Source organism: Condylura cristata, unplaced genomic scaffold, assembly GCF_000260355.1.
Source record: "Condylura cristata isolate star-nosed mole 26May11 unplaced genomic scaffold, ConCri1.0 scaffold00007, whole genome shotgun sequence".
Classification (NCBI taxonomy): Eukaryota; Metazoa; Chordata; class Mammalia; order Eulipotyphla; family Talpidae; genus Condylura; species Condylura cristata.
In genome coordinates, this window is record NW_004567108.1 from 45,192,089 (window position 1) to 45,216,108 (window position 24,020).

At 35.7% G+C, this 24,020-nt stretch overlaps 2 protein-coding genes across 5 annotated transcripts in view; one reads left to right on the forward strand and one right to left on the reverse strand.

The window, feature by feature from the left end:
• The window catches only part of NDUFAF2 (NADH dehydrogenase (ubiquinone) complex I, assembly factor 2), a 124,235-nt gene extending 110,669 nt beyond the window's left edge, over positions 1-13,566 (reverse strand). Inside the window, exon 1 of the mRNA XM_004678282.2 lies at positions 13,373-13,566. Within this exon, the coding sequence (XP_004678339.1) occupies positions 13,373-13,499 (127 nt within the window). The 5' untranslated portion in view covers positions 13,500-13,566. The remainder of the gene's footprint in view (positions 1-13,372) is intronic.
• Positions 13,567-13,669: 103 nt separating this feature from the next.
• ERCC8 (excision repair cross-complementation group 8) overlaps positions 13,670-24,020 on the forward strand; it is a 41,676-nt gene continuing 31,325 nt past the window's right edge. For 3 of the 4 annotated variants that reach the window (XM_004678283.2, XM_012721914.1, XM_012721916.1), the window contains exons 1-3: positions 13,670-13,816; positions 21,634-21,729; positions 23,646-23,747. In XM_004678283.2, the coding sequence (XP_004678340.1) occupies positions 13,737-13,816; positions 21,634-21,729; positions 23,646-23,747 (278 nt within the window). In that variant the 5' untranslated portion in view covers positions 13,670-13,736. The remainder of the gene's footprint in view (positions 13,817-21,633; positions 21,730-23,645; positions 23,748-24,020) is intronic. The other variant, XM_012721915.1, reaches the window with a different exon arrangement.

Sequence of the window (24,020 nt, forward strand, 5' to 3'; positions counted from 1 at the left end):
TTTTTACATTCCTACCAGCAATATATAATGTATAAGGGTTCCAATTTCTTCACATTTTAATTACTTGTAGGACATTTTAATTACTTTAGGATATTTTAATTACTTTTTTTAGCAATCATAGTAGATGTAAAGTGGTATCTCATTGTTTCAGTGTGTATTTCTCTGATGGCTAATGATGTTGAACAACTGTTCACATACTTCATTTGTCTAAAATTGGAAAAATGTCTACTCAAAATATTTGCCCATTTTTTATTTGGCTATTACATTTTTATTGAGTATGAGTTCTTCTTATATGTTATAGAGACTTAGATCCTTGAGAAAACAAAAAAGTCTTAGGGAAGAAAATAGAGACTTCTAAAACAGAGACTTTTTTTTTAATGGAGAGTTTTCAAATACCTAAAAATATTGTTCTTGCATAAGTATATAGTTAAAAAATATAAGAGGAGGGGAACCAAACACATTAAAAAAATGACAGGAAAATGGATTCTAAAATATTTTATCTGAGAAGGCTGTAATACGGTCAGTAAAACATTCAAAATGTTTTATTAGTTGTACATAATTATGCTTAATCTATTTTAATTAAACTCTTATAAGTCATTTCAAAGGTTATCAATATTTATATCCCAGATTACAAATCAAAAATAAGATATTCAAACAGAGCTCAAGTAAGTGTTTCATTTATTTATTTATTTAACATCATTATTTACTTTTGTATGTCTGCTTTCTTTTCTCAGGTGTAATGTTTCAATGAACATGTCATTTGTCTTTCCATTAGACATAATTTTAACTAGACAAATGATTAGCTAAGTGACTAAAATCTGATACTGAATTTAAACCATTTTCCTTTCGTATAACTTTTTTTTTTTTTAAACATAATTTCTGTTTCACTTATCTTCCTCATTTGGAAATCCTGTTGTCAAGTCATGGAAACAAACATCAAGAGAATCTAAGATTCACTGGTGGATATACCAGAAGGAATACAAGGCTTCTTCTAGTAAAAATGGACTTGGAGATGAATGTAGGATCTACCAGCAACAACTTTTCTTTCTTTCAACCACATAGTTGAGTGATCAAAAAAGTTTTAGAAATAAAGTATATTAAAGACTGCTTTGGAAACTAAATAAATTTGAAGACCTACATAAAAATGGATGATTTCTAAGAGAAACAAAGTTTGCCAAAACTGATCCCATTAGAAACAGGATGCTTAAATAGATAAATGTTTGGAAAAGAAACAGAAAACTTATCAAGGAACTACATGGTGAAAAATCATAATGAATAGTTTTACAGAGAAATTCTACCAAACTTTCAAAGACCAGATAGTTTCAATTCAGTTCTATTCTATGAATTGTTCCAAAATAGGAAAAATTGTTCCAAAAAGAAAAAATTCCTATTTTTTAAAGAATAGCTGTGACATTGGCTTTACCTGATAAATAGAATACAAAAAATAAAATTACAGGTTAATGTCACTCACTAATGTAAATGTAAAAACCTTAATATAAAGATAATAAAATATAAGCAAAAATATTACAGTAAAAAAAATGGTACACTATGTAAAAGTGGGATTTATTTTAGGAATGCAAAGTTGGTTCAATATCAGTAAATCTATTAATTACTATGTTAGCAGTATTCTAGTAGAAATCACATGGCAATCTTCATTATCTCTATAGATGTTAACAAACATTTTGACAATATCCAATACTCATTTCTTTCTTTTTATTTTTAAGCTTAATTTATTCATGTATGCAGAACTGGGGTATAGGCCAGAGATGCAGAGGTGGTGAGAGGATTCACCAGAGACAGAGTGGGGAGCAGAACAGGCAAATCAACAAAGTACACTGCAGAGGGGAGTAAAGGGTGAGTCAGGAGAGGTCTGCTGTGCCATGTGGGTCACTTCTCGGGCTGGGGATCAAACTTGGCTGTGGATAGCTTCATAGTGCTGGGTTTCAACCCACTGTGCCACTAGGGAGGGCCCCCCAATGCTCACTTCTGACTAAAAAAAATTTCAAGAAACAGGGCAGGTGATTCTTAACATGATTAGGTTAGGGTCTGGGGGGAGGAGGCTGCAGATGCACAAAACTATACGTCTGTATAGCTCTACAGCTATTTTCTTACACCATCCACTGAAAGAACCTAGAAGCAATGATACTCCAGTAAAATGAGTAGAGCTAAAGCACAGTTATTTTTGTTTCTCAGGGTAGAGGCTGGAAAGTATACAGTAAGTCTGGAACATTTTCTTATGTCAGAAAACTCAAAGAATGTGGGGAATTATCAAAACAACACAAATATTGGGAGTCCCACTAGTTACACTAGGACTATCTGAACATCAAAATGATGATAATAATCAATTACATTTCAAAGAAAATGACAGCAATATACTATAGTCTACTGAATAAAATAGAAAGTAATGAATCTATTCTGACCTAAATTAATGAGTAACAAGTTAATATATTAGGGAGTTTGGAAGTAAAGAAATATACTTCCAAATGCCTCAGGGAAAAAAAATTCAGATAGGTGAACCAGTTCTGTGGCAAAAGTATGAAAGAAATCTTTGTATTATTCTTGCAACTTTTCTGTAAGCCTAAATTATGTTACGTTAAAACAAAGGAAACCTCTTAAATGATCTTGTTTAAAGTCGCTCTGCATTTACAGTCCATGCTCTACAAAAAACTAACACCATCCTTTAAAAATAAAAAGATTTATTTTTATTTATTTATGTGTACAAGAACTGAGCTGTTGGCCATTGGGGCAGGGCAGTGAGAAGATTCACCCAAAGACAAAATGGGGAGCAGAACAGGTGGATCTACTGAAATACACTGTTAAGGGGCACAGTGGGACAGACAGGAGAGTCCTACTTTGCCACGTGAATCAGCTCCCTGGCCAGAGATTGAACTCATGCCACAGTGGCTGGCAATAGCTTGATAGAGCTGAGATTTTAACCCCTACACTACCAGGGAGGCCCCCTAAGTGAAATCCTTTTTAAAGAAACACAAATGAAATCATATCATTCCTCTGCTTAAAATCCTAGTAAAACTTACCATTTCATTCAGAATAAAAACTACTTTACATTGCTGTTCTTTTTGAGTGGGACTCTTGCCCCAGATGTCCACTTAGCTAATTTCCTCACCTTGTTCTTTATTCAAAATGTTATCTTCTCAATGACGCTACCCTAAATTTTAAAATTTCAACCAATTCCAGCACAGCAGCTTCCTTTACTGATTTACTTTTTCTTTTTTCCTTAGCACTTACCACATAATAACACTTAAGTAATTTACTTATCGTGTGTACTTTTTATCATCAGAAACCCTTAGCTACTACATAAATTCAATAAGGACAGGAACTTTAATTGATATATCTGAAATTCGTAGACTTGTACTATGTACCTGGCACATAGTAGGTATTCAGTAACTGTCAGTTAAACAGATAAACAATAAAGGTCCAAACAAAATTCTCCATCTCATACACATGCACTAATACTGACAACAAATATCTCTTTTTCTAAAACATGTCATCCCTTTTTGAGTAACTTCTCTTCTCTTTGAGGATGAGTAGACAATGAAGAAAGAGAAAACACATGAAAAAGAGAGGTGATTCTTCAGAACAAAGTCCTGGAGAAGTTTAGTAATGCTTGTTTAATAATAGTTATGATTTTAATAAACATAATATAGAAAATAAATTATTTTATATGATATATCCAGTAGAGGAGGGGGAAAGTATAATTAGAAATCACTGACAAAGGTTGCAATTTGTCACTCAGACCACAAGATGGAGGTACACATCACTTGAAAGGTAATAAATATCAGAAAACTACTTGCTTCAGAATTAAAATTACAAAACTAAATTTTTAATCATACACATACCAAAGTCATTTTGTTAAAGTGGAAATTGATTCTAACAATCAAATAGTAAAGTCTGCTACAGGGTTCTGAAGATATTTCTCTACCCTAACCCATTCAACTGTCAACTTTCAAAGACAAGCATGTCAATGCAATTTTGTAATTCTTATACAGCAACTTACAAAATCTTAAAATAGCAGCAGAAATGAATTGCTAAGAGTATCACATTCTTTGAAAATCAAGAGTAATAATTTGAAACAAGAAAATTAGTTTCAGCTGATTTACATTAAAACAGAGAAACTGGGTTCTGTATAAATACGGTAAATCAAATGAAGTTCATCACTAAGTGACCTTGACAAATCAAAGCTAAATATATTATTTTTATCACTTGTTACCAATTCTTCAGCAAATACCAAACATGACTAGGAACAGTGCTTAATTCATAGTATTTAATAATATTATTGATAATTATCATTATTGCTAGTTCACTGATTTCACCATTCTTAATATAAAGCAATTATGAACTCTCAAAGCAAAAGAGGACAAGTAACTACTTTTTTACATGATATACTTTCAGCTGCACTTCAAAACAGATGTTAACATAGTTTAGTGACTCATTCATTATTAGTTTCTATTTCTGTCCCAAGGATCCCGTATTTCCCTCAAAGGGAAACGTAGAATTTAAGATTAAGGTTCCTTGGATTCATTTTAAAGACCATATAAAGGGTTGACAAGTATAACGTTTCATTTTGTTCTTCCCTAGGATCAAAATATGATGCCCAAGAACGTATGAATAGTAGGTGTGATTCTACTTGTATGAAATATGAATGAAATCAAGGATGACAGAAAAAATGATATTTTCCCTTCATCAAATTACAACTAAGTTTTTAAGTCCACGCATGCATACATGGAATCTCATGGAAAACATAAATGAAAATTTTAAATGAAGAATAGAATATTAAAAATCTAACCTTCAGATGACCTTGAGACAACAAACTATAATATTATTACTTTATATTCAACAAATATTTCCAACTAAGTTCAACTTTTTCTAGATAGCTCTGGGATAGTCTCTCAATTTGATGACATTCACAGTATTAATCATTATGTGATCTCTGGCAACTCAAATCAGAATATTGATGCTGAAAAAGTTACAAGATAGCTCAAACTTTCTCATCAATTCTTCAAAACATAATCGCCAATTAAATCATTATACATTACTGACTAGAACATACAGTGTCAGTAATGCATAAGTAGTACAGTAGAGCAGAATCACGTGGAGAAAATATAGAAATTTAGAGAAAAGATTTCCCTCTCAAATCAGCACAAAGACAAATATTTAATAAACTGGAAACCTATAATATTTAAAACAATGTTGCCACCTGCTGGAAAAATCTGAAATATCTTCATTATTTCCCAAATGCTAGCAACAGGAATACATTCTTAAGGGCTACATCTTGATTATCCAGCTACCTACTGAACCCAGACACACTTAATTCTGAACATTTGGTTTGCCTGAGTTTTTCTATATTTAACTGAGTAATTAAATCATAATTCATTATGGTTTTTAGTACATTTAAGTACTAAATACAACAGGTTCAGCGCACATCAAAAACAATGCAGCTCTATAATTATACACAATAATGGATGATACAGATTTCCATTCATTCTGAATGGGAAAAAGTAAAACTGGGTATCCTAACAGTAGTTTAAGGCCAGCAATGAATCAAATTTAGAATAGTGATTAAGCTAAGTTCTAATCAGTACTATACTAGAAGAGCTATGGAAAAGATATTTTTACTTCTAACGAGGGTATTTTAGTACCTGGAAAGTAATTTGGTCCAATTATTATAAATAAAATATATCTAAATCACCTATTTTAGGATTTTATAAAACTACTTAATTTCCTACATTTAAAAACTTGCTTTGTTTTGTTTTTATAATTTTGGCTCCAAGAATATCTCAGTTCACTGAACAGCTATTTTGGGGGTCACCTATCCTATACCCAAGCACATGTACATAAGCATTCAGAAATAAAACTACTACTTTGTGTTTATGATGAGGATGATAGTCCCTAGTTACATGGTTGTTGAGAAGACACAAAAAAATCAGTTTCAGCATTCAATGAAGGGGACTTAAGTATACTAAAGCCTCCAATCATTTAAGCATCACTAAAAAAGATTAGAGGCTGAGCCCTCCCTGGTGGCGCAGCGGGTTAAAGCACAGCACTGAGAAGCTAAAGCCACTTCCACATGAGTTCGATTCCCGCCTGCCCCGGAGGTGACCACATGGCGTGGCAGACCTCTCCTGACCTGCCTGCTGCTCCCCTCAGCAGTGTACTTCATAGATCTGCCTGTTCTGCTCCCCACTCTGTCTCTGGTGAATCCTCTCACCTCCCCTGAGCCTCTGGCCTGTACCCCAGTTCTGTATGTACAAATAAATAAATCTTTAAAAAGAAAAAAAATTGGAGGCTGTAAGAAAAAAATAGAGGTAAAATGCATTTCTAATTTGTTACAAATTAAATACCTAAGCACCAGTTTAAAATAAACACTGATTCATGTTTATCTCATTTAGCTCCCCAAATTGTACTGATTTTTTAAAAAGATTATTTATTTATACATACAGAACTGGGGTACAGTCCAGAGGTATAAGCGGGGGGCGGATTTTCACCAGAGACAGAGTGGGGAGGACAAGCAGACTGACAAAGTACATGGCTGAGGGAGCAGCAAGCAAGACTGGAGAGGTCTGCCAGCCACATGGGTCAGCTCCCTGGCCGGGGATGGAGCTAGTGCTGCAGTGGCTGAGATAGTTTCATAATGCTGTGCTCTAATCCACTAGGGAGGGTCCCTCTAGTGAATTTTTTTTGTTTGTTTTTGGTTTTTTTTTAAAGATTTATTTATTTGTGCATACAGAGCTGGGGTACAGGCCAGAGGCTCAGGGGCAGTGAGAGGCTTCACCAGAGACAGAGTGGGGAGCAGAACAGGCAGATCCACGAAGTACACTGCTGAGGGGGAGCAGTGGGCAGGTCAGGAGAGGTCTGCCACACCATGTGGTCACCTCCAGGCGGGAATCAAACTCATGTGGAAGTGGCTTTAGCTTCTCAGTGCTGCTCTTTAACCCACTGCACCACCAGAGAGGGCCGATGTTTTAAAGAACATACAAGGGGCTAGTGGAGAATGTAGCTATACATGAAAACAGATAAAGGCCAGAAACCAAAGATAATATATCCATAAACTTAAACAGAGATGGTGGCATAAAGCACTATTCAGTAACTTCACATGAGGAAATTAGTGAATGGTACAGGATGAGATGGAAGGCAAAGACAGCCTACACTGTCTGGCCAGTGGGTCAGTATTAACACACATATCATACTGGAAAGAACCTATATGAATTTTCCCAAAAAGAAATCCTGATTGGAAAACCTCAAGCTTAGAGCAGCAAATAAATGGTTAGGATCACATCACAGGAATTTAGAAATGTAGGGAGGTCTAGTTATCACTAATATCAATTACAAAATGTCACAAAATATGGCAAAAGCAAACAAACAAAAAGGCTCTAAAGCATGGCCTGTACTACATATTCCAGTGAGCTCCTTTTATTTCTCATAGGCAACTGTGACTGTGGCCATACACTGATGTTGCTAAGATTCCCACGTGCAGTGGTTGCAACTGAAGGCTTTCGGAGCATTAAATTCAATCCTCCCAGAAATATTCTACCAGAGCACTGTGAGAAGCCATTCACTCAGCTCACTTAGTACTTATTTGGTACCATTTCAAGTACTTGAAATGCTACAAAAAGTAAAGAGATCAACCAATAAATGAAGCATTATAGGACAAACAGAAAAAAATGAAGAACATATATTTCATGACATTAAGGAATTGCTCATTTTTGTATATGGCAATGTTGTTACTGTTATATTCTAAAAGAGGAATCTGTGTTTAAAAGATGTATGCTGAAATGTTTATAGGTTAAATTCAAATGATGTTTGGTATCTCTTTCAAAATAAGAGCGATAATGGTGCAGTAATATACCTCTGAATCATTATCATATTTTAAACCAATGTTATCACAAGAGAAAAATATTTTAAGTAAAAGAAAAAAAAACAAGAGAGAGAGAGGGTAGTGTGGGAGTACGGAGAAAAAAATTAGCCATGAGTTAATAATGCTTGAAAGTTAGTGACAGGTACATAAAGTTTGTTTTATCATTCTTTTTTTTTTTTTTAAAGCTTGAAATGCTTTACAATTCAGCAGTTAAAAATAAGTGAATAGATAAAACAGAAGGTATTCTCAGGTGAGAATAAAAGATAAATTTAACTAGTACTCTTAATAAAGTACATAAAAGTGATATGAAATAACCTTCAATTTTAAGCAAAATTCAATTGCCAACCCTCAACTTTAAATTAACTTTGAATTTTGTCTGAGACCTCGTCTGATATGGCTTCCAAAAGTATCTGAAAACTCCATAATCAAAGATGATCTTTCTTATTTAACCAAAAAGCATGAAATATAAAATTCAGAAAATGTTACTATAAATACTATGCTTGACATACTGATAATTCAGATGCATGAGTCTAAATATACTCATATAAATATAGACAGCATGAAAAATATAACTTGGCAGCAAATGCTTTCAGGAAAACCTTAACACAAATTTTTCCTTGCTCATAATTTTTTAAAATGTACAAGTAATGCTTTGTTAAAAACTGAGAGAAAAAATGAAATAAATTAATTCAGAATGTAAGATTTTCTAATAATACACTGAACTTGAACAGGGAATTTATTCCATAATTGCTAAAAAATGAACAATTGTCTAATGTAGATGCATTATCACTTTCTTCCTACTTGAATGCAGCTGCTGCCACAGTTCTAGTGATCACCTATGAAAGAAGGCTGCTTGACAACTTAGGAACTACAGATCTATGTCTACAATTGCCTTATTATAAAGTTGTCCCTTGATTATGACCATAAACTCTATTTACTCTCCCACCAACCAACTGTAAATCCTGCTTCTCTATTTGCATTTGCTCCTATTAGCCTTTATTTATACGAAATTAAGGTTCTTTCCCATACACCATTGGGTTCCTTCCCACTTTGTTCCCAGCCCCTACCCCAGCCCATCAATCCTGCAGTCGTATTTCTACGGTTTGTCTACAGAACAATCCTTCAAATCTTCTCCTAAACCTTTTCATCAGCATGCTACAACCAACAGCTCTCTAGGATGGAAAAAAAAAAAAAAAAGTATTTGGCCTCTCTTTTCCCTCCCCTCCAGTCTAATTTTTCATCAAGTCCAGAAATTTTGCTAAATAATTTTCACCCTAGTCCAACAGGGTCTCTTTCTAGAGTCACAATAAATGCAGCACTGAATTTTAGGGCTTTAGTTCCCACCCTCTGGCTCATCATACACAGGAACTCCATCATCATTTCTCTAATAATTATAATCATGTCACCACCTTTTCCCTGTTGAAAGCTTTCGATGGCTACCCACTACCTACACAGTGAAGAATAAGCTTTAAACCTATAGTAATCAATATGTTTTCTAATTGGACTTTGTTTATTCTTCACCAAAACAGCTGTCTCTTGTTCTTCTAGAGTAAAGTCCACCCATGTGGGACTAACTTCTAACTCTGCTAGTGTTTCTTAACTCTTTCTGTCCTTGACCAGCAGCAATCTTTTACCATTCTTCCTGAAATGGTGTTTATCCTTCAAGGCATTGATCAAATGTGTCTAGCCACTTATCTCCCTATATTTTCCCAGTTAGAATTAAACACAATACTCTCCTCTTCCTCTAACATACTTTAAATTTATAAGAAACAATCAATTCCCAATCTCAGTTCTTAGTTAAATGGTTATAGAGATTAGTTTAAACCTTTTCATGTAACAATCTTTCTTTTTTAAAATTAAATTAACATTGGTCCTCCCTGGTGGCGCAGCGGGTTAAAGCACTGCACTGAGAAAGTAAAGCCACTTCCGCATGAGTTCAATCCCCGCTTGCCCCAGAGGTGACCACATGGCGCGGCAGACCTCTCCTGACCCGCCCGCTGCTCCCCTCAGCAGTGTACTTCATTGATCTGCCTGTTCTGCTTCCCGCTCTGTCTCTGGTGAATCCTCTCACCTTCCGCATCTCTGGCCTGTACCCCAGTTCTGTATGAATAAATAAATAAATCTTAAAAAAAAATTAAATTAACATTGATTTACAACACTGTTTATGATTTAGATGAATGGGTTCATACCTCCTCAGATGTAAGTCACCACATCGCACTCCCACTCCCAAAGTACCTCTAGTTCTTTCCCATACACCATTGGGTTCCTTCCCACTTTGTTCTCAACCCTTACCACAGCCCGTCAATCCTGCAGTCATATTTCTATGGTTTGTCTACATAACAATCTTTCAAATCTCCTCCTAAACCTTTTCTTCATAAGGTAAATTTCCTCAAGATTCAAAGCTAATATTCATAGATACAACTTCCAGAAATGTTCATCACCAAAACTACTCCTTTCTAGAAAACAGTTTAAGCTATCTCTCCAGAGCCAAATACAACACCTCAAACCAGTGATTTTTGCAAGTCATACACACTATTCACCATCCCCCTTGCAAATGTGGACATTCACATGCCTATTAGCAGATTAATAACTCAACATAGCTCTTCAGTTAATAAACTTATTAGTTTTAACTGGTGCAGATATTTAATAAATGTCAAAAAGAAGGAGGTGAAAATTATAAAACAAGGTTGAAAGAGGTTCCAGTCAGAATCAAGTATACAAATACAATCATTTATTTCAGAAGAGAGAGCTACCTTTATAAACATGAAATAAATGGAATCAATTACATAAAAACTCAGACATCATAAATTAAAAAAATTTGAAATAATATTTTTAAATTTTTGTTTAAAGTTTAAACAATCTTTTACTAAATAATCTACCCTATTATAGGAAGTATAAAGAAAATAGGTTGATTGATAATAATTCATTAATAAAAAGGTCATCTATGTGCCATATTCACAATCTTTTTAGTCTGAGATGTCAATATGCTTTTTTAAAGTTAAAATTTCAACAATCAATTCTAAATGTAAATTCAGTTGACTAAATAATACTTAAGAAGAAATTTATTTTGAATTATATAATACTATCTTTCTCTCACTAACTAATATCTTACGTGGAAAATACAGTAGTTCTTAGATTATTGGCATCACACCAATTAAATGAATTATAAAGTCATTCCTTCTAAAGAGTTCTTAAATATTCTTTTCAGTGAGGATGCTGAACGTGCAATATCTATGCAATTCAAAGGAAATTCAGAGACCTTTAAAGAACCAACTTCATAATAAATAGGATAGGAAAGTGAGTTAGAAAACTCATTTTTTTTTTAAACTGCTTTAGAACAGTAGAGACCTTGGTAAATGTGTAACAGTATTTATAGACTGTAACTTATCTGTGTTGCAGACCTTAACTATCTAAGAATTGAGGATCTAGGTGATGTTAGCAGCATACAATGATTCTCCTACAGAATTCTTGACTTTCTCACAAGTAAACACATGAATTCAAAATATCACATTGGCTGAAGTATAAATTGACATATGCACTGTCAATACCGTGCAATTTATTTTTGTAGTGAGATTTTTATTATTTCAAAATGTTGCAATTAAATGAATCACTGTTCAGAAGTCTCCCCTTTTCATACAAAAATACTGTGCTACTGATACAGTTGAAAAAGTTCAAATGGCTTCTCCTGGAGGAGAAATTCACAGCATCATCAGGAAATATGAAATCTGGTCCTGTCCCCACCAGTGGTACCCCCAGGACTGCATACCTGGGGACAGGAAAACTATAATATAATAAAGATGAAACTATCTTTTGACTCAAACTATGTTATTTTAGAACTGTCATGACTTTGTTCATTTAAGACTTTATTTAATGATACTGTAATCTCACGGAAATGAATGATAGAAAAAAATCAAATTTTCTTAATAGGCAAATATGTGAACAGGTACTTCATCAAAGCTCAATAGATGGCAAATAAACACATGAGTAGTTCCTCAACAGATAGCACCTCACTCCTGTGAGTATGGCTCACACTGAAAAGACTGGAAACAATTGCTGGTGAAGATGTGGAAATGAGGATCTTTACTTCACTTTTGGTGGAAATGCAGGTTAGTCCTGTTCTCTGGAAAGCAGTGTGGAGGTGTTGCAAAATGAATAAACTGAGTTACATTGAATAGTATTTAGCAATAAAAAGGAATTGCTGACAAATGGATGAAACTCAATTACAGTATACTAGGTAAAATAAACTAGAGTCAAAAGATTACATCCTGTTAAATATCATTTATATAATAACATAGAGAGACAAAAACTATGTGTTTTTGCCAAGTGTTTGCCAAGGGTTGGTGAGGAAAATGAACTCCTAAGGGGTAGTAGAGAATATGGAAGGTGATGGAACTGCTCTGTATCTTAACTGAAATAACAATTATACAACTCTATGTATTTGTCAAGAACCAGAGAACTGTATACCAAAAAGGATAAATACTATTGTAGGTAAGTTATTCTTCAATAAAAAAAAAAGTCAATCTGATGTTTTGCCTATTTTTTAAAGTTACTGACAATTTATGGAAAAGAAATATCATTCTCTGTGTGTAATCTGTCAAAAAAAAAATACCACACTAGGTCTTTTAAGAGATATTTTTAAAAGAGACATTTTCCCTGACTTTAGAAGCTCTTTAGGAGGGGGGAAAAGCTACAGGAGAGAGAGATAGCGAGAGAAGCGAACAATTATTAGATGCTAAACAATTTTGAGTAGTAGTGAACAGCAAAATACAGTTTATATTTGCTCTTCCAGGAAGAAGCTTGTAGGAAAGTACGTTAACTCCCATAATCCAAAACAGACGCTACGATTAGAGATTGCACTTTTACAATGAGTTCAATCGGGTCTTGGAGAGCAACCGGGTCTTGGAGAGCAAACTCGTGGGAAAAGTTCTGTCGAGCTTTGTGGGGATCTGTTTTTCACGCTGTAAGTGTGCATGGGCCCACTTCTGACCTGTTTAGATTGTAAGTTAGCTGTGAGGCAAGGGGTCAGCACCAGAGACCCTGAAAAAGATCCACACGGAAACAGGAAAGCCAGCGCACTCGAACACACCTCGTCAATTTCATCAAGCCTTGGCCCTAGGGAGAGGAAAGGCCTCTTCCTTGCCTACCAGAAGCTCCCCGTGGACTTTTCTCCGTTTACATTGCCCAATGACAAGGACCAACACAGGGGTGTCCTCGGTCGGCTGGGCTCCGGGTGCAGGGAGGGGTGTGGTGAGTGTAGTGATCGCGCGGTGGTCATTAGGGAGCGCGGGACGAGGAGCGCGGGACGATGGGACAACGGGCACCTTCTGGCCGCGCAAAGTCACTCACCGAAAGCGGCCTGAGTGAAGGGTGAACAAAATCGGGTTGTCTCCTCAACTGACAGCACAAGTGTCGCACGTGGAATTACTTTACCAGACGCTCTCACTCTCCCCTCCCCTCCTTTAACTCCCCCTGCCCGCCCTGCCCGCGCTGTCATCTCACCTCTCCAGTTCTTGTACTCCGCTATATGGTAGTATTTGTTCCCGAACTGGTCCGTACCCACGTGCTCTTTGACTTCCTTTGATAGCGCTCTCCATAAGACGCGGAATAAATCCTGAGACCAACCCATGCTGCCAGTCCAGCTCCCAGCGCGGGTCGCAGCCGGACCGGGTGCTGTCGCAGCTGAAACGCACAAGCTGCTGGTCCCGCCCACCCGCCGGCCCGCCACGCGTCCTTCCTAGTAACGGCGCTCACCATTAGTCGGAGGGCATCACCGCTGGACCAATAGGAGATGCCGCTGTTAGGGCCCCGCCCCCAAGATCTGTCATGGCGGCGTCTGGTATTCTGGCCGGTGTGAAGGGACGGGATGCTACTAGGATTTTTGTCTGCGCGAGTAGCCGGTTTGGAAGACCCTCTTCGCCTCCGGAGAGCGGAGTCCACAAGGAGGTAAAAATAAACTTTTTTTTTCTCTACAGACTAGTTAAAATCTGGACTACTGGCTCTGTTGGTTTTCCCTCACACTTTCCAGCTTTACCAATTTCCTCCCAGCAAAATCGACTTTATTCTATCTACTTTTCGGCTTATGAAAATAAGCGAACTTTATTCTTTCTACTTTTCGGCGCCTTTATGTACTTGCAAGCAGCTCCTTACACACACGGGCACGGCGAAGGCTACTATAAACCTAAATGATAACTTTCGTCTTAACTTTGTTCCTTCTCCCTTAGTTTCCGTCCTTCCTCTCCCTCAAGGAATAATTTCTCCAAGGATTCGTTCATTTATTCATTCAGCTGACATAATTAGTGAACTTCTACTATGTCAAACATTATTCTAAAAGTAGAGCATAGGCCAGAAATTGACAAAAGCTTAGCATGATGAGCAGACAGAAGGGGACATTGACGAGAGATGAAGTTAGAGAAGTAGCAGAGCCTAGATGAGAAAGAACCTGTGTGCTTCGTTAAGAAATATGATGTTGATAATAAGGTGACGACTGTTCATTTTGTCATTTGCTTGCAGAATGAATATGTGGGAGCAAAAGTAGGAGCCAAGTTAACTAACTGTAGTCGCCCAGTAGAGCACTGATGGATGCCTGCACCAGGGAAGTGGCAATAGGACAAATATATGAAATATATGAAAAATATTTAAGAAATTAAGTCAACCAGTCATAGAAATTGATTGCATATAGTGAATGACAAAAAGGGAGGCGTCAACACTCTCATGTGAGTGCTTTATAAGGCAGGATGAATGATAGTGACAGATCTCCCACGAAAGAGAACAAGCTATACTTTTAATTTTGTCCATATTGCTTTCAAGAAACCTCTGAAGGTTTTCACTTTGAAAGTGGAGGACACAGTTACATGCTCAAGGAAATTTTAGATATCTTCAATACAAGATGATATGTGAAGTGCATCGGTGAGATCACCCAGACACCAGTTTGTAGAGTAAGAAGAGAAGGAATTTAATTACAAAACCTCAGGAACATCAACACTTAAAGCTGCACAGAAGATGAGACTGCACATCAACTAAAAAGGAGTAGTAGCTAGAGGAATTAAAGGAAACACAGGGTGCTGTGGATGCTGAGCAGATGGTGTTTTAAGAGGTCGTTGTCCAGTGTGTCAACGGTTGCTCTTGAGTCTCCTTGTCCTTCATGGGTCTCCACATCGTTCGGCTTTATATATTTTATTTATTACTGTGGAAATTGTATATTTTTTACCAACATATTGCATCATAACCCTTGTGAGAAAAAGAACCTGTAGTCCCACTGCCTGAAAAAGGGATTTGGCACCATTTATGTGATTTCACTGGTCTTTATAAACACGAATGGGGTTTGTATTTTATTGGCCTCCCCCTATTCCCACCCCCAGTTGGTGAAAAGCTGGTAGCAATTCCTTGTTAGCTCTGTCATCCACTCTAATAAGCGTGTACATATCTTGCTGTGAGTATCAAAGTTTGCGATCTGCTTTGATTGTATTGCTGGTTTCTGCAGTTCTTTCATATGATTAGCAAAGTAAATAATGGAAAATAAGTTAGCTTACCTATTATCTTTAATTTCAGTGAAAATGGTTGTAATTTTTTTAAAAGAAGCACTTTCTTTTTCCCCTAAAATGCTCAGAAATCATATCAGTAATTTAAATCATGTCAGCTACTGAAGGTCTGAAAAATTGGGTTTCTTGGAGTCTTTTAATTATAGAAAGTCCTTTTTCTGAGGAAGCAACTAATTAGAGCTCTTTGTCAAAATTCTGGGACCTACACCTCTTCATTGGAAGAAATAAGAATTCAAAGTAGGTGCTCCCTTGTGGCACAGAGGGTTAAAGACACCACTGCAAGTGAGCTACAGCCACTTTGGAGTTCCATCCCAGGACTTGGAGGTGATCCACATGGCTAGCAGACCTCTGGGATCTCTCCACTGCTCCCCACAGTGATAAGCAGACAAGCATTGTATCTCGTCAATCCCAGACCTCTGGGATCCCAGACCTCTGGGATCTCTCCACTGCTCCCCACAGTGATAAGCAGACAAGCATTGTATCTCGTCAATCTGCCTATTCTGCTCTTCACTCTGTGTCTAGTGAGTCCTCTCATGGCCTCTACACATCTCGCCTGTACCCTAGTTCTGTATGCATAAATAAATTTTTTTAAAAAAAAAATTTTTTTTTTAAATTCAACATAATGAACTTCTCCTAACCAAATTGCCAGATTAATTCACCTGTTACTAGATTTCCTTGCCTCTGAGCATATTTCTAATACTTCTGGATAGAAGTCTGTGGTTTCCAGTAATCCCATCCAGTAATTCCTGTCATTACTTTGTTTGCTTATCAGAAGTCATTATTAGTCCCTAAACCTATTTTTGCAAGTTTAACTTATTCTAGTTACATATAATTATGCATATACTTATATATGTATATATCCTAGTAAGTCTGTCTAGAAATTTGTCTAGTATGCAAAGAAAATTATTAAAGGCTTCCAATGATAATTTATTCACAGGAGAAAAGATTTACATTAGATAATCTGAGCCTTTCTAGAAACTAGAAAACACTGGAATAATATCTATTAACAATATAAAGGTACTGCAACTCAGGAACCAAACTTAGCCAATCTGCCTGATGAATGAAAGATCTTTGGGCATTTTCTAAGATACCTAGAAATATTTTATTCTGTCTCTTCAAGGAAGATTTACCCAAGGTTCATTAATAAAAGTACAAATGTATTTGAACAATACTCCAAAGTACATAAAAGATGAAAGGAAACAGAGGAGAGCAATGGGCCTTGCAATTTGTGTATTGTTAAATCTCAGTATAGTTGGCCCTTAAACAATTCAGAGCAGGGGGGAGCTAATGTTCTTTGTTGTCAAAAATTTGCTTTTAACTTTTTTTTTTCCTACTGGATATACAGCTGCTTCCATGGCAGTAATTAACTTCACAGAGTCTCATAACCTGACATTTGGAACACTTGAGGGCACTGGCATAGCACTTAAGGGCACTGGCACTTGACATAGCTATCAAATTACTACAGTAGTGTTGTGTGCATAGCAGTTAATCTTACGTAGTTATGATGTAATGTTACATCTTTACATATACATTTCTATCAACTGGAAATGCTACCATATACAGTCTCTGTGTGTATAAACTTTAACTTTATATTTGTGTATATTTTATAGTAGTAAGTGATAAAGTAGACTATTAATCTACATATATTTTATGCGTTCATGACATAACCCAACTTTAAATTTTTTCCATATTTCTAGGCTACATGGTATGCCCTTGAGTTTTTTCAACTTGCTGCTGTATTCAAAGACAGTAGTTATATAAAGTGTAATGTAAGGAAAATTTGATACCAGTGTTAATCAGTAGATAGAAAATACAAATATCTGAAGAAATGAATAAGCAACAAACTATATTTAATAGGCATATATAATGCTAAATGTATTTCAAAAGGAGAATGTACAAGATTTTTCATATATTAATGGCACATTTACCAGAATCACTGTGTCATGTTCACAAAGTAAACGACAACAAATTCGAAGAGGTAGGTATCTTTTAGGTCAGTCTTTGATCCTAGCTAGAGAAAATAATTAAGGAGGACATCACTATCACTGGTAAGCTGAGTTTTGGAAATTAGAAATTACATTCCAAATAATTCTTGAATAAAAGATGAAAATTGAAATTATTAGCTAAGGGCAAAAATAATAACTATTTCTACAACTTATGAGACTCAGAGAAATTTATATTCAAAAAGTGTCACAGCCTAAAAGAAAAATACTGGATGGTTTCACTTATAGGAGGAATATAGAAGATCAAGTTAAAAAACAAAATAAACAGACAACTATAAATCAGAGACATCCTGCAGGAGTCGGGGAGGGAAAGGGAACCAAATGAGGGCAGGGAGAACACAAGGGAGTATGGTGATGGTACATGGGTGAATTGGTGGTGGGAATTCTATGGGATCTACACCTGAGAAAAGAAAGCAAACATTGCACAAAAATGAGCAATGATGTTAAAATACATGTAAATAAATTATATATTAAAAAAAGAAATGTCAATAGCCTAAAATAATAAAAGTATTTTATCTTTGAAGAACATGCATGGATATAATTACTTAGGCATCTTAAGATATGAAAACTACATAAATATTCAAAGTTAAAGCTAAAATTAATAAATAGAAAATTTGAGCAACCATTTGCCATAGAAAAGATAGAAAGTAATTAAATATTTAACAATCAGTGTAGCATGGACCCCATCAATCAAAATGGATATAGGCCTTTAATAACCAGTTTGATGTGTAAAACAGAGGTTGGAAAAATGATTTTTTTAAAAGATTTATTTATTTATGCAAACAGAACTGGGGTGCAGACCAGAGGTACAGGGGTGGTGAGAGGTTTCACCAGAGACAGAGTGGGGAGCAGAACAGGCCGATTGAAGAAGTACACTGCTGAGGGAAGCAGTGGGCAGGTCAGGAGAGGTCTGCCGCGCCATGTGGGTCACCTCTGGGGCAGGTATCAAGCTCATGCTGAAGTGGCTTTAGCTTCTTAGTACTGTGCTTTAACCTGCTGCACCACCAGGGAGGGCCTGGGAAAGTGATTTTGAAAGGCATTAGGTCTTGCTCTTTTCCTTGTCCTTTTCCCCCCCGTTTCCTTTACCTTCTCTCATAGTACTTCTCCTCTTCATTCATTCCTTTCCCCTTAACCCTCTCTGTTGTACCTACCCACTCCCTGATCTCTCCCTTAGGGTTCCTTCCTCTACCTCTGCCCAGAGACCACCCCTGGGTTTGATGATTCTCTAGGAGGACTCAGGAAACATCACATACTTGTACTCAACTACTTGTAACTATTGCTTATAACACTGTTGCTTATAACAATAGTATACAAAGTAAAAACCAGCGGGTAAGGAGAGGCACATGAATGAAATGTGGAGGAAACCAGGCATCAGCTTCCAGGAGTCCTCTGCCAGGAAGTCCCACTGTATGCATATAATATCTTCAGGAGCAAATGATCACAACATAGCTCAACAATCTCTATCAGAAGTTCATTGAAAGCTCAAGAGTTAGGGTTATATTTTGGGGATTGACCACAGAGGTGCTCTCTGCCTAGCATAAGCCCAAAATCCATACTTCTCGAAGGAAAACAAGTATTTATCATAAAGCACATTATTCCAAAATAGTTTAGGCACACAGCTGTTCTTACTCAGAAGTGCTGGGAATTCTCCTGAAATCTCAGAAGCTGAGCAAGGGCCACTCTTGCAAAAAGGGCTTCCTAAGGCTGTTATTGGTGCTAGGCCTCATATGTTAACTCATTTTGCACACTTGATCTCCTTCCACCCTTCTCCCATACTTCACTCCAATTTCCCTATGTTATTACCATCTCCTCCTTTTCATCAACCTTTCTAGTTCCTGAACTATTCAGTCCTAAAGTCTTTAGTTTGGGCAAAAGTAAGCTTCCTAACACAGATGGGGATTAGGTTGGCCTAGAGTGATATTTCAGAGACTGAGCAAATTGAAAAGATATTTCAATTGTAGAAACAGATAAACTCAGGGAATAATTATGTTGGGGGAAGCAAAAGTAAAAGCCCAATCCTGCTGAACAGTATCTTAGTTGGGAATGGGCATGGTAGTAGTGGTGAGAGATTAGTTACATACATGGAGTTGATCAAATATTTTAGTAGTTATTGTGATCACATTTCTCATTATTAGGAGAAGGAAACCCAAGGTAGGGGTGATTATCTTGGCACATGTTCATGTGGTATTTTGTTGCAAGAAGCACATACTGCTATTACAAAGTTCAGATGCCTTTTGTAATTGTTAGCTGTGCTTTTGGTCAAATTACTTGGGTCTTAACTATATAATCAGGAAATATATATATCCAAGAATATAATATATAGGTTAATAAAATAATTGAAAACATATCGTATAGGATTATTACTTATTACCACTGATTACAGTATCAACAAATAGTAGCACCTTAATTATTATTATCTGTTAATGTTACTGATCAAAGTCAAATAGTTAGGTGTTGCCCTGGTAATTTGAACCTAAACTATCTTCCAAGAGCCACAGGGCTGTGCATCTCTTTAAATTAGACACTTAACTGCTGCTAAAATGGCAAAATAATATGCTTAAAATTATTTGCATTATTTACCATCTCCTCCTTTTTCATCAATCTTTCTAGTTCCTGAACAATTCAGTCCTGTTAACATGTGTAAGCTAGCACTTTATAACTCTTCTAACATTTGCGCATTTTTTTTAATAATGGTAATTTGATAGGCTAAAATTTTTCACTTAAATTGGCATCATTTTGATCAATAATGAATTTAGAAATCATCTTGATTCAATTAATGTGAATGCTTTTTAACATCCAACAAAGTAAGACAAATTCTAACAGTTAATATTCACTAAGTACTCACCATTGAAATGAACACTTTTTATGTATTATCTCATGTCATTTTAATAGCTTTACTGAAGTAATGATTTACACTTATGGAAATAAAATACCTTTTCTGTCTGAATTTGTGGGAGTGTTTATTAATCAGTTTCATTTATATATTCTTAATTGAATGTATATAAATGTGCTTAATGGTTGAATTGAACATTGTCATTCTATATGTCCACCTAATTCAACAGAAATATGTCAGAGTTTTTTTGTTTGTTTGTTTTTCATAATTAATATGGGCCTCCCTGGTGGCGCAAAGTGTTAAAGTGCAGCACTGTGACAGTATTGGCAACCATTGCAGGAGTTTGATCACAAGCCAGGGAGGTAACCCACATGGCACAGGGAACCTCTCCTGTCTGGCCCATTGCTCCCCTCAGCAGTGTATTTCAGCTGATCTGCCTGTTCTGATCCCCACTCTGACTCTGGTGAATCCTCTCACCCCCTACACCTCTGGCCTGTACCCCAGTTCTTTTATATGTAAATGAATCTTTAAATAAATGAATACTGTAATTTAAGCTTTTATCCACTAGGTGTCCTCAGTAAAGTTTAACAGAATTTAATTTTACTAATGAAAATTTGCTTTAGTCCCTAGATGATAGCTTAATAAAGGTAGCACAGGGGTTAAAGACATAGTGCTATCAAGCAATCACCAGCCACTGCAAGGAGACTTGGACCCCTGACCAGGAAGGCCAGCATATTTCTCCTGTCTCGGTCAGCTGTTCCCCTCAGCAGTGTTATTTCAGTAGATCCCCCTGTTCTGCTCCCCATTCTGTCTCTGGTGAATCCTCTCACCTCCCTTCACATCTGACCTACACTTGTCTGTGCAAATAAATAAATCTTAAAGAAGAAGTTTAATAAAATAGACTCTTTTTAGGGCCCTCCCTGGTGGCGCAGCCGGTTAAAACACTGCACTAAGAAGCTTAAACCACTTCCACATGAGTTCGATCCCTGCCTGCGCGGGAGGAGGTCCACATGGCGTGGCAGACCTCTCCTGACCCACCCGCTGCTCCCCTCAGCAGTGTACTTCGTAGATCTGCCTGTTCTGCTCCCCACTCTGTCCTTGGTGAATCCTCTCACCCTCCACATCTCTGGCCTGTACCCCAGTTCTGTATGAATAAATAAATCTTTAAAAAAAAAAGACTTTAAATATAATTAATATAATGCTTCAGAAGAACATCTTTAAATATGATTGTTAGTACTGTTGATGTTTTATATTTATATAATGTCTTTAAAAATCTTACTTGCGAGTCTTGTACTATATATAATCTTGATGAAATAGGGATGCTTTATGGAAAATTTCTTTCTTGTTTTATCTGTTCACCCCCTTTCAATTTTGTATTGTTTAAAGGGTTTTGGGACTGGAGTTAAACAAAGACAGAGTTGTTGAAAGGATCCATAGCAGTGGCGTTAACACCCTTGACATCGAACCTGTTGAAGGGAGATAGTAAGTTTTTTATATTCATACAATCATTTTCCTTTCCAAGTGAGAGGCAGTAAAATCTTGCTTTTGGATTATGTAAAGTTTCATCAAAATTAGTAAATTATAACTTAGAGCACTTTAAATCTGGTATTAGTTGATTTCTAATCAATCTAGAATATCAAACCTACAAAATATTACCAAATTTATTTCCAAACTAATGTAAACAGAATCATTGTTAAGTCAACAAATCTTAAATTCTTTTACAGGCAGAGGACTTTTAAGTGATGAGGTACTATTTTAGAAACAGTGCTACTTACAAAAAGTCCAATGGGAAAACAGATATAAAAAACAAAAACACATTTTTGAGAATTCATTTGAAACAAACCAGACTTTTATTTGGTTCCTCCTTATTTTATTACTATTTACCAGTTATATGCCTTGAGCAGTTTACTTTACCTTTTAAAATCTCAGTTGCCTTAATTATACAGTAATGCCTACCTAACAAATTTGCCATGAAGCTCAAGATAATATGTATAAAAAGGCTAACTTTTTAGTGGTGGCATGTCATAAATGGTAGCCACCACTACTATTAATCAAAAGCATTATCACCTGTACTTTTACTCCTTTAGGTCCGTTCTCTGTGTAACAACTGAAGTATTTTGAAAAATGGAAATCTGAACATGGTCTCACATGACTCTTAGAAGAAAATTCAGAACACTTTATGAAATCTATAATTAAAACAAATTTAAAGTAACTAAAAAAAGATTATCATTTCTGTTTTAGCATTTGCTCTAATATAATGAGATCTTATTATTATTTACATTAAAATAAACCCAAGTATGTTTAGAAGAATTCTTTCAGCTTCTGTTGAAAGTTGTGCAAAACCAAGAAATTTCTGAAAATTGCCACATTTTGAACATATTACCAAAAAAGGATGTTCTAAAGTTTTAAAATTTAAATATTCCAAACCATGCTCCCCTTCTAAAACTTATAGAAAATTAATTTTATAGAAAAATGGGTAAAAGAGTAAGATTATAGTAAAATTCCCTATAAATTTTAAGAACAGAGAAAATGATTAGAGAAGTGCCCCAATTGACAATGAAGTGTGCCAGAGAGATATGTTCACAAAACATATGAGGACAATCGCCTAATACTGAAATATTAAATAAAAGTCATTTTGAAAAGATACAATGAACAGAAAAATGAAAGAACGACATCAGTTGGGATTAGAAAACCTCAGTAATGAAGAGGTCATACTGAAGAAGATTTAGAAATAAGAAAATATTTCAGAAATAAAGATCAAAGCATAAGGAACACAGCAAATTTATAGGTTTGTCTTTCCTACTACATTGTAAACTTTAGGAAGACAGGAGCCATGCCTTTCTACATTAATAATGTAGGTGCTCCATTTTTCGCAAGTACATTCATAATAGAGGGTAACTTTTTTTTTTTTTTTTTGCCAGATAGTATAAAAGACAAGGACACTTTGCATTTAAACTTTATGTTTACATGAACTTTATGATTTAGGTAAAATGTCCCCTTTTCACATCTGCTGAAAAGTATGGAGAAGTGAAGTAACCTGCCCAGGAATCAGTACTAGCTGTTCTGTCTGATCCCATTTTCATTTAGCACAATTACAATTCGTACATTTAAAATAACTTTGTAGTATTCTACTTTCTTAAAAAATGTCTTTTGCCATTCTTGTTTCTACTGGCCTTTCTTGGGATCATGAAAATTTTATATTGTCATAAAATGAATATGTAATTTTTCTATGCCTGTTAAATTAAGATATTTTAGTTGTTAGCAATCTCTGAAGATTTACTTCGTATTTGTGGGCACAATGCATTTGGGTGTTTGCAGATAATTAATATTCAGAAATATATAAATCACCATAAATGAATTACATAAAGTGATAAGTTAACATGAACTTTTTTTATCAGTATGTTGTCAGGTGGTTCAGATGGTGTGATTGTACTTTATGATCTTGAAAACTCCAGCAGACAACCTTATTACACATGTAAAGCAGTGTGTTCCGTTGGCAGGTGTGTATTAATGTAATTCATGAATTTATAAACAGTTAAGTTTTGCATTCAATACAAAACATGAAAATTGCAGTCATATGAGTATCTCAAACTGTTCAAATGGTATGTTCAAATGGTTTTGTGTCTATTTCTTGAAATTCTCTTGAAAATAAGTGAAACTCAGGTATTGCTGCTTTTAACATGATTTTCCAAAAACAACATTGGTACCGCTTTCAAAGGGTTTTATCTTCAAATGTTTAATTTTATCCTACAACGACTTAGTGCACCATATAA